At 48.4% G+C, this 10,846-nt stretch overlaps 1 protein-coding gene across 1 annotated transcript; it reads right to left on the bottom strand.

The window, feature by feature from the left end:
* Positions 1-2,148: 2,148 nt before the first annotated feature.
* On the bottom strand, positions 2,149-10,846 carry MPZ (myelin protein zero). The gene is made up of 6 exons (XM_007537426.3): positions 10,689-10,846; positions 5,327-5,493; positions 3,944-4,157; positions 3,635-3,770; positions 3,359-3,416; positions 2,149-3,281 (listed from the first exon to the last, which is right to left on the bottom strand). Exons 1-6 carry the CDS (start codon positions 10,753-10,755, stop codon positions 3,183-3,185), a joined length of 741 nt encoding a protein of 246 aa, XP_007537488.3. The 5' UTR covers positions 10,756-10,846; the 3' UTR covers positions 2,149-3,182.

Raw genomic sequence — 10,846 nt, 5'->3', positions numbered from 1 at the left:
TTGTCTTTTTATTGTTGTTGTAGTTATTATTGTTTTAAAGATTTATTTCTTGCAGCTTGGGAGTTGGTGTAGTGGATAAGGCATTGGACATTCTGTCTTTTTTTTTTTAATATAGCTTCTTTTTAAAATTTATTTATTTATTCCCTTTTGTTGCCCTTGTTGTTTTATTATTGTAGTTATTATTGATGTCGTCATTGTTGGATAGGACAGAGAGAAATGGAGAGAGGAGGGGAAGACAGAGATGGGGAGAGAAAGATAGACACCTCCAGACCTGCTTCACTGCTTGTGAAGTGACTCTCTTGCAGGTGGGGATCCAGGGGCTCAAACCGGGATCCATATGCGGTCCCTGTGCTTAACCCGCTGTGCCACTGCACCACCGCCTGACTCTTTCTCTCTCTTTTTAAAATATCTTTATTTGTTGGATAGAGACAGCTAGAAATCAAGAAGGAAGGGGGTGATAGAGAGGAAGAGAGACAGAAACCTGCAATACTGCTTCACCACTCACAAAGCTTTCCCCCAGCAGATGGGGACTGGGGGCTCGGACCTGGGTCTTTGCACATTGTAACATGTGTGCTCAACCAAGTGTGCAACCACCCAGCCCCTGGACTCTCTCTTTTTTAAAAATTACTACCAGTATTATTACTGGGGTTTGGTATCTATATGATGAATCCCAGTGGTCATTTTTTCCTTTTATTAGACAGAAGTTGAGAGGGGAGGGAGACAGAGAATGGGAAAGAAAGACATACCTACAACACTACTTCACCACTCATGAAACTTTCTCCTGCTACTGGGGACCTGTGGTTGAACCCAGGTTCTTGTGCATGATAACATGTGTGCTCAGCCAGGTATACCAGTGCCTGGCCCCATCTTTAACCTTTTCCCAAGGTGAAGAAATGACTTGTAGAAGTCTAGAATTTTTTCGCCATCAGTGACCACCCCCCCCAGAGGAAATGATATGTCTGTGTTTTTTCACAATCATTACAGGGTATTAATGGTGTAGCTAAAGTAGCATACAAAAAACAAGTAGATGAGGTATTAATAGTATGTGTAAGACAGCATACACACAAGACAAAATCCTGTTTGTGGGATCTGTGCTAACCTGTAAAATGTAATTCTTTCAGCAAGCTCTAGAAACATCTTTAAAGGATCAAGTCTTCATTGTCTATCAGTTTTGAGATTCCATATAATCCCTCACTGAATTCTGACACACTCAAAAAATGTTGTGAATTAAGCACACTAGGTTTCATTTTCTCAGTTGTTTACCAGTTTTAGGATGATTGTACCAGAGTTGGCTAACTAGCTGGCTCACACAGTTGTCCAGTGGCTGAACACTTCTATGAATTCACATCTTGCCTAAGAGGTAGTGCAGTGAACAAAGTGAGAAGTGCTGAGTTTAGTCCCTAGCATTGCATGTGCCAGAGTCATGCTCTAGTTCCCACATAAGTAAATAAATCAATATTTTTATTTTAAAATATACTTTTAATATATTTTATTTGTTTTTATTTTAGTGTGAGAGAGAGAGAGATACAGAGGGAGAGACCAAAGCACTGCTCAGCTCAGGCTTATGGTGGTTCAGAGGAATTGAACCTGGGGCTTGGAGTCACAGGCGTGAAGATCTTTTTGCACATCTCCCCTATCCTAAATATTATTTTTTGGATAGAGACAGAAAAATTGAGAAAGGGGGGGAGAGAAAGAGACTTGTAGCCCTGCTTCATTGTAGGTGGGGGCCATGGGCTTTAACCCAGGCCCTAACACATGGTAACGTGTGCTTCCTACCAGATGTGCCATGGCCAGCCCCAAATAAACTTTTTCTCTGTTTTTAAAGAAGAAAATATGGTGAGGCAGACTGCGGTCTGTGTGTGGACTCTCAGAAAGGTAGAGCCAGATGCACAGTTGAACATGTAATTGTATAAGCTCACTAGATATTTACTGAGTGTATCATTGTGTCCTGTGACTCCATTTCCGAGACCTCGCCTTTGTCCCTTATAAAATCAAAATCAAACTTATAACAACTGAAACTAATTTTTTTGGGGGGGAGAAGAGGAAAAATGTGGAGGGTCTGGAATGAGTTAAGGGGCAGGGCGTTCCCCACCCCCCACCCCTCACCTCCACCCCAGCAGATGAAATCAGAGATAGAGGCCCAGCAGCTTCTGGAAATGTCAGTGTTTATTAAACATTTAAGGATATGTGGGAGTTTGAGAAGAAATATACAGAATGTAGAAAAAAAATCCTAAGAGTCTCCTGTGGCTGGGAGGGCAGCCTCCCTCCCCCCTTCCTGTTTGTTTTTCCTGGTGGGTGTGTGGGGGCAGCTATTCAACTCCCTGGCTTTGGAGGACCTATTCTCTCTTTCCCCTTGACCTTGAGTCCCAGGACAGTGCTCCGAAGTGGTCCTGGCCACCATTCCTACTGTGAAGGTGGAAGGAGTGGGGGGGCCCCCCTCTGCTCCAGGCCAACTGTCCTAGAGGACTCAAGATGTAGGGGGTGAAGTTTGCCAAACCACATGACGTCATTAGAGGGCTCAGTCATGGGGGGAGGGGACTGCACAGGTAAACCAAGGGTGAATTAAAAAACAAAACAATAACAAAACAAAAAAACCAACAACCAAAAGGAACCCTGGAGAGACTCTGCTCTGGGTGACCCGGATGTTAGCTAAGGAGGTGGGGGTGAGGGGGCAGTGGAATCTTTTGGGACTGGATTGGGAAAACCAGGTGGGAGTGGGAGTGAGGGAGGAGGGTATCAAGGTCCCTTTCTTCTCAGCGCCTGAGGTTCAGACACCAAACACACAGCCCTTGGGGCCGGGGAGGGGTGGGGTTAGATCCAGGGCTTCCAGAAAGTTCGGAGGGGCGAGGTGGGGGGGGTGGCTTTTGGAATGAAACTTACATCTTGGGGGGGTGGGTGTTGAGGGCAGGGCTGGGGAGTTAGGAGGAAAGCACCTGGGGAGGGTCCCCCTGCTCCGGCGGGGCCCGGGGTGGGGTGGGGAGCGGTCACTTGTCCGAATCCAGGCCTATCATGTTCTTGAGGGCGTTCTTGAGGCTGGTCCGGCTGGGGGACTTGACCGCTGGCCGCAGCTCGGCGCCCGCCTCGTCCCGGCGCAACTCCATCTCGATGACTACCACCCGAGCGCCCTTGGCCTCCGGCTCAGCGGCCCCGGACCCCCGACCCCCCGCCCGGCCCGCTAACCGCTATTTCTTATCCTTGCGCGACTCCCCCAGCCCCTTTTTCTTCTCGCTGGCGGCCTTGGTGCTTCGACTGTGGTCCAGCATGGCGTACAGCACCGGGGTCTGCGGGAGAGGGCGCGTCACTCCCCGCGCTCCTGGGGTTTCCCCCCACGGTCCCCTACTAGTGCAAGGCTTCTTACCTGCCGGCCCCGCTTGGAGTCCTTCCCAGATTTGTGCAGTTTCCCCTTTTCCATGGCACTGGGGAAGGTAAAGTTGTTGCTTGGGGTTGTGCAGGGGAACCCCCATTCTTTTGCCCCCCCTTCACGGGTGGGTGGGTGCGCTGGTTTAGATGGGGTAATGAGTAGGATAGGGAGCAGGCTCCACCTTTGATTTGCCCTCCCGCCCCTTTCCCACCCGGGGGAGCGCTCTCTGGCCTAAGAGGAGAACTGCCACCCCCGCCCCTTCCTCCCCGTTACCTGAGCCTCCTCTGCAGGGCAGCCTGCCTGCGCAGCCAGCAGTAGCGCACCAGGAAGTAGAGCAGCAGCAGCAGGAGCACCACCCCCAGAACGCCCCCGATCACAGCTCCCAACACGACCCCGTACCTCGTGGGCACTGGGAGGAGAGGGGACGGGGGACAGAGGATCCCTGTGAGCCACCCAGCTCGACACTGGGGTCCTAGGCTGGGGGGGGGGGGCGGAGGCCAGGCCCCGCCCTCCCAGCACCTCCTTCCTGGCTGCCTCCTTCCTCTCCCCCTTTTGTCTTCCCGCCACTCACTCCTCGCACACCTTTCTCGAAGACATAGAGGGTGACCTGGGAGGTCTTGCCCACGATGTCGGGCGGATTCTTGACGTCACAGGTGAAGGTGCCATTGTCGCTGTAGTCCAGGTTGTGAATGACAATGGAGCCGTCCTTCCAGCGCGGGTCCCCCACCCACTGTATGCGCTCCTTGAAGGCCCCCACCTCATCGATGTACGGCTGTCCCTTGGCATAGTGAAAGATCTGTGCCAGGGAGAAGGACAGAAAGCTCGAGGCCGGCAATGGGACGGTGTAGCTCAGCCCCGTCGGGGTGGCAAGCCGCCATTTGCATCCCCCCCCATCCCCAGTTGGGGTTCTGGTGCATTCAAGATGCCCTTTAGCCCAAACTGTCTTTTCGATCCCTTCAACAATTTTGACTTTTATTATTATTTTAAGTAGTTATGATATAAACGGTTAATTGTGTGTTTAATCGCTTCATTTATTTCGTTTTTAAAGTTTTAAATTATGTTTATTTATTGGATAGAGACAGCCAGAAATCGAGAGGAAAAGGGCCATAGAGAGGGCGAGAGACAGAGACACCTGCAACACTGTTTCCCCACTCGCAAAGCTTTCCCACTGCAGGTAAAGATCAGGGCCTCAAACTCAAGTCCTGGTGCATTGTAACATATGCGCTCAACCAGGTGCGCTACCACCTGGCCCCCTCTTCATTTATATTTATTTCTTTTTTTAAATTTATATAATTTTTTATTTTCATTTTTTTATATGTATTTGTTTTCCCTCTTGTTGCCCTTGTTGTTTTTCATTGTTGTTGTAGTTATTATTGTTGTTGTTGATGATGTCGTCGTTGTTAGATAAGACAGAGAGAAATGGAGAGAGAACGGGAAGACAGAGACGGGGAGACAGACACCTGCAGACCCGCTTCACTGCTTGTGAAGCAACCCCCCTGCAGGTGGGGAGCCGGGGTCTCGAACCGGGATCCTTAAGACAGTCCTTGAGCTTTGTGCCACATGCGCTTAATCCGCTGCGCTACCCCCTGATTCCCTTTAATTTATATATTTTTATTTATAAAATGGAAATATTGACAAAACCATAGGATAAGAGGGGTACAATTCCACACAATTCCCATCACATCTTCATTCTAAAATATTTTTATTTATTTAATGTTAATGACAGAGGGCTATCCAGAGAGAAAGATAGAGAGCACTATTCAGTTCTAACTTATGGTGGTGCTGGGGATTGAACCTGGGACCTCAGAGTCTCAGGCTTGGAAGTCTCATTGTATCACTAATTATTGCCATCTCCCCTGTCGCCACATTGGCTTTTCTAATCCTAGTTTGATAGCTCCAGGCTCCCAGCCACACACACACACACACACACACACACACACCGCTCCTCCCCCTTCTCCCACTTACCGAGATGGCGTCACGCCCCCCTTCGGGCTGGTAGCGCCAAGTGAAAGAGATGTCGTCTGATACCCACTCGCTGGACCAGAAGGAGCAGTGCAGGGTCACCTGAGAGCCCACAGCGCCGTGGACCTCCCTGTCTGTGTAAACCACGATGGCCTGGGCCGGGCACAGCACTATAGAAAGAGGGAAAGGGAGTGGAGGTAAGAGTTCTGAGTCAGACTGCAGAGGGAGGGGCTCCTCCCGGAGGTCTGGAGGTCCTGGGCAGGCGGAAGCCAGGCTGAGAGGGGCAGGGCCCAGCAACCCCAGCTCTTCACCAAGGGAATGGTTGGGTTGTCCTTGAATTCTCTTGAGGATTTCTGTCTCCCACTCTCGCTTTCCTTCTGGGTCGGCCTTTAACACTCCCCGAGACATTTTTTTTAATTAAAAAAAATTTATTCATTTTCCCTTTTTAATCCCTTGTTTTATTTTTGTAGTTATTGTTGCTATTGTTATTGATGTTGTCGTTGTTGGATAGGACAGAAATGGAGAGAGGAAGGGAAGACAGGGGGAGAGAAAAACAGATACCTGCAGACCTGTTTCACCGCTTGCTATTGTTATTGATGTTGTCGTTGTTGGATAGGACAGAAATGGAGAGAGGAAGGGAAGACAGGGGGAGAGAAAAACAGATACCTGCAGACCTGTTTCACCGCTTGTGAAGCGACTCCCCGTGGGGAGCTAGGGCCTTGAACCGGGATTCTTACGAGGGTCCTTGTGCTTTGAGCCACCTGCGCTTAACCCGCTGCGCTACATACAGCTCTACTCCCAGAGACATCTTTTAAATTCATCAGAAATTATACAAGCTATGGAGTCTGGCAATGGTGCATTCATTACCATGCACAAGAACCTGGGTTCAAGCCCTTGGTCCCCACCTGCAGGGGGAAGCTTCACAAGTAGTGAAGCAGTGCTGTAGGTGCCTCTCTTTCTCTCCCTATTTCTTTCTGTTTCTATCATGAAGAACAAAAAAAAAAAAAAGAAGAGAAAGAGGGTAGGGGAAAATAGTGTAATGGTCATACAAAAAGACTTTCATGAGGGTAGGGCGGTAGCATAGCAGGTTAAGCACACGTGGTGCAAAGTGTAAGGTCCTGCGTAAGGATCCCGGTTCGAACTCCAGCTCTCCCTCTCTGTCTTCCCCTCCTCTGTCGATTTCTCTCTGTCCTATCCTACAATAACAGCAATGACAGCAACAATAACGACAACAACAAGGATAACAACAAGGGCAACAAAATAGGAAAAATGGCATCCAAGAGCAGTGGATTCGTAGTGCAGGCACTGAACCCCAGCGATAACCCTGGAGGGGAAAAAAAAAAGACTTTCATGTTGAGGCTCCAAACTCCCAGGTTCAATCCCCCACACCACCATAAGCCAGAGCCGAGCAATGCTCTGGTTAAAAATAAAAAATAAATAAATAAATAAAAAGAGGAGGAAAAGGAGGAAAGAAAAAGGAAAGCCAGGAGCAGGGCGGTAGTGCAGTGGGTTAAGCGCACATGGCGCAAAGCGCAAGGACCCGCATAAAGATCCCAGTTTGAGCCCCCGGCTCCCCACCTGCAGGGGAATCACTTCACAAGCAGTGAAGCAGGTCTGCAGGTGTCTATCTTTCTCTCCCCCCTCTCTGTCTTCCCCTCCTCTTTCCATTTCTCTCTGTCCTATCCAACAACGACAACAATAACTACAGCAAAAAAAAAAAAAAGGAATGAATAAATTTAAAAAAAAGAAAAAGAAAGGCCATTGGGTAAGGTTGGAAAAGGCTACTGGAGCTGTTGAGCAGGCACCAAACCTCAGCGATAACCGTGGAGGCAACATAATAAGAATAAGAATAAATATACAACTTGTACATACTGCATTCTTCTTCAGAATTATTCAGAAGTAGAGATACAGCTCTCTTGACCCTCCAAGAAGTCACCGAGGTCAACTTAGGGGATTTTTCTGACCAAACCCAGTGAATAAAAAGCACATAATTACTTTTTTCCCCCATTTTCTTTACTGGGAGAATTAATGGTTTATAGTCAACAGTAGAATACAGTAGTTTGTACATGTGTAACATTTCTGTTTTCCACATAACAATCTAAGCCCCTCTAGATCCTTGTCTGCCATCATGTTCCAGGACCTGAACCCTGCCCATCACCCCAGAGTCTTTTCACAATTATTTGTAAGAAATAAGAAATAAATCTTTTTGGAGCTAGGTGGGTGGTGGTGTATTCAATTGAGCACACATGCATAAGGACCCAGGTTCAAGCCCCACCACCCTCATCCTCATTGCAGGAGGGAAGCATCACAAGGGGTAAAGCAGTATTGCAGGTATCTCTCTGTCTCTCTCTTCCTCTCTCCCCCTTTCATATCAGTTTCTCTCTGTTCTATCCAATAAACAAATAAAATACTTAAAAGCAATAAATATTTTTGTTTTGTTTTGCATAGCTTTATTGTTTTTTAACTTACATTGCAATAACTTTGCTCTTTTTTTTCCTCCAAGGTTATTGTTGGGGCTTGGTGCCCGCACTATGACACTATGAATCCACTGCTCCTGGAGGCCACTTTTTTTCCCCTTTTGTTACGCTTGTTGCTTATCATTGTTGTTGTTATTGCTGTCGTTGTTGTTAGATAGGACAGAGAAAAATAGAGAGAGGAGGGGAAGACAGATAGAGGGAGAGAAAGACACCTGCAGACCTGCTTCACTGCTTGTGCAGCAACCCCTCCTGCAGGTGGGGAGCCAGGGGCTCGAACTGGGATCCTTACATTGGTCCTTGCACTTTGTGCCATGTGCATTCAACCCACTGTGCTACCACCCATCCACCCCCTTTTTTTCTTCTTTGCTTAAGAATACATAGTGTTGGGCTGGGGAAGTAGCATAATGGCTATGCAAAAGACTTTCATGCCTAAGGCTCTGAGGTCCCAGGTTTAATCCCTAGTATTACCAGAATCCAGAGCTTTATTTATTTAAAAATAAAATAACTATGTGGGGTCAGTGAGGTAGCTCACTTAGATAGTGCACTGATTTGCCATGTGTGCAACCCGGGCTTGATTCTGGTCCCCATTGCATTGAAAGAAGTTTTGGTGCCTTAGCCTTTCTCTCTGTTTAATAAAAGAAAAAAAGAGAGGCACATGTACACACACACAGAGGTATGTGTTGGCAAGATGGCTGGAATGAGGTTCTGCACTGGGGTGGGAATGGGAATAAGGGTGGAGCGGATATGGAAGAGGGACGGGGTGACACTCCCCCCCAAAGAAAACCCAAAAAGACATGTGTTGTGGGGTATAGAGTTGTCCCCCATGAGACATCTGGCTCATGACTGATGGGTCAGGACTCCCTCCCCTCAAGCCCAGGCTTTAATGGACTCCTCCGCAAACCCTCTAATATGACCATCCTTACACCATTTATCACGCCCCCTCCCCGCCTTGGCCATTCTGTCCTGAAACTCCTCCCCAGGCTTGCCCACACATGGCAGGCAGCCATACCAGAGAGACCATGCATGTGGGCTGAGCTGGGGTGGGGGCAACACAGACTCTTTTGTTTTGTAGGGTGGGGAGAAAACACCCCAACCAATAGAGCCCCATTGTTGGGCAAGTGTCATGGGGCTCATGCTGCGTACCCCCTGCTCCCTGGCCCCAGGTCTCCACTGCAGGCAGCTAGGTTGCTGGCCCACTTCCTGGGACCTTGGCCTTGGAGCCTCTTGGGACTCCCAAGGGTACCCAGGAGAGGGTGGGGTGGGGGGGACTCACTGTACTTTTCAGTCCCTCCTCCACCACTGCTCCTTACATCTGCTCAGTGGCTGTAGGACTGGGGGCTATGCTGGAAGCTCTTTCTCCCCCTTCTACTCCTTGGTTCCCTCTCTCTACCCTCTCCCCTTGTCCTTTCCCAAGTTCCAAACATTGACACCCAGGATAATTCAGTACACCCCAAAACAATCAAGGGCCCCAGTTTAGAGCTCAACAATCTGGGGTCAGGTGGTGTCATATCTGGTTGAGCGCATACAGTACAGTAGTATGCAAGGACCCAGGTTCAAGGCCCTGGTCCCGACCTGAAGGGGGAAGCTTCACAAGCAGTGGAACAGTGCTGCAAGTATCTTTCTCCCTCTCTATCCCCCCTCCCTTTCTTTTCAACTTTTCTATCTCTATCAAAAACAAATGAATAAGAACATTAAAAGAAAAGAACTGGGTGGAGGGTAGATAGCATAATGATTATACAAACAGATGCTTATGACTGAGGCTCCAAAGTCCCAGGTTCAAGCCCCCCTACCACCATAAGCCAGAGCTGAACAGTGCTCTGGTTAAAAAAAAAAGAAAAAGAAAAAAGAAAAGAAAAGAAAAGAAAGAAAGAAAAAGAAAAGACTTCACGGTGCTGGTGATGAGAGAGAACCATGGGCATTTGGAGTCCCTCCCACCCACATTTGTTTAACTGCTCACCCCATTGCAGAAAACTTGGAAAAGTTCAAACAGCCCAATTTGGACCTTTGGTTCACCCAGCATCAGCCGTGGGGAAAGGGGCTAGGCACTAGGGGTTAGGAGGGAGAGATGATCAATCTATGGTGGACAAGTTCTAGAATCTCACAAAAGGTCCATCCATCCATATACAATAATAGGGCACAGAGAGAAATTGAGGCACCAGTAGACAAGGGTTTCCAGACCCTGGGGTCACCCATTCCTTGACTTTCTCTTTGAGGAAACTGAGGCCAGGGACCAGAGTGTGGCAGTTTGAACTGCCGACTCATCTGCTCTGACTTACTCCTGTCAGCTGTCAGTGGAACCCTGGGGACATGTGACCTTTTTCAGGATGGACAGGTTGCGACACACAAAGACGGTCCCGTTCTCAAGGAAGCTCTGGGCCTTCTTTTCCTTTCTCTTTCAGAGAAGACCTTCACTAACAACAACAACAACAAAAAAAACAAAAACCTTCACTATAGCTATTTTTCTCAGAAGAGAATGTCACCTTTGGGCCTGTGAAATAGCTCACTTGGACAGTGGGCTGCTTTATCATGTGATGACTCAGGTTCAAACTCAGACCCTACCATACTGAAGGTGAGGGAAGCTTTCATGCTGTGGTCTTTCATACTCTCTCTTCCTTTCTTTAAAAAATACTGGAGTATCCAGTGACACACTCAGTTGTTACCATGCATAAGAACTTGCATTCAAGCCCTTAGCCTCTACCTGCTGGGGGAAGTTTCGTGAGCTGTGGAGCAGTGCTGCAGGTATCTCTCTTTCTCTCTCCTTATATCTCCCTTCCCTCTTGCTTTCTGTCTCTATCCAATAATTAAATACTAGAATGTCACCTTCCTCCTTTGGTTGCCAGGAGGAGCAGCAATGGTGCAGGAGCTGATTCCCAGGGTCCCAGACTTACCTAAAGAGGAGATGAGCAGAGCAGCCAGGATAGGGCTAGGGCTGGACCATGGGGCTCTGGGAGCCATCGCTGGGGCAGGGGTAGGGGCTGGGCCCAGAGCAGCTATGGGGCTGGGAGAGTGGGGGATCAGGAGCTGAGTGGGGAATTCCTGGAACCTG

Source organism: Erinaceus europaeus, chromosome 9 (assembly GCF_950295315.1).
Source record: "Erinaceus europaeus chromosome 9, mEriEur2.1, whole genome shotgun sequence".
Classification (NCBI taxonomy): Eukaryota; Metazoa; Chordata; class Mammalia; order Eulipotyphla; family Erinaceidae; genus Erinaceus; species Erinaceus europaeus.
Note: the sequence above shows the minus strand (reverse complement) of the source record. Positions and strands in the feature narration are given on the sequence as shown.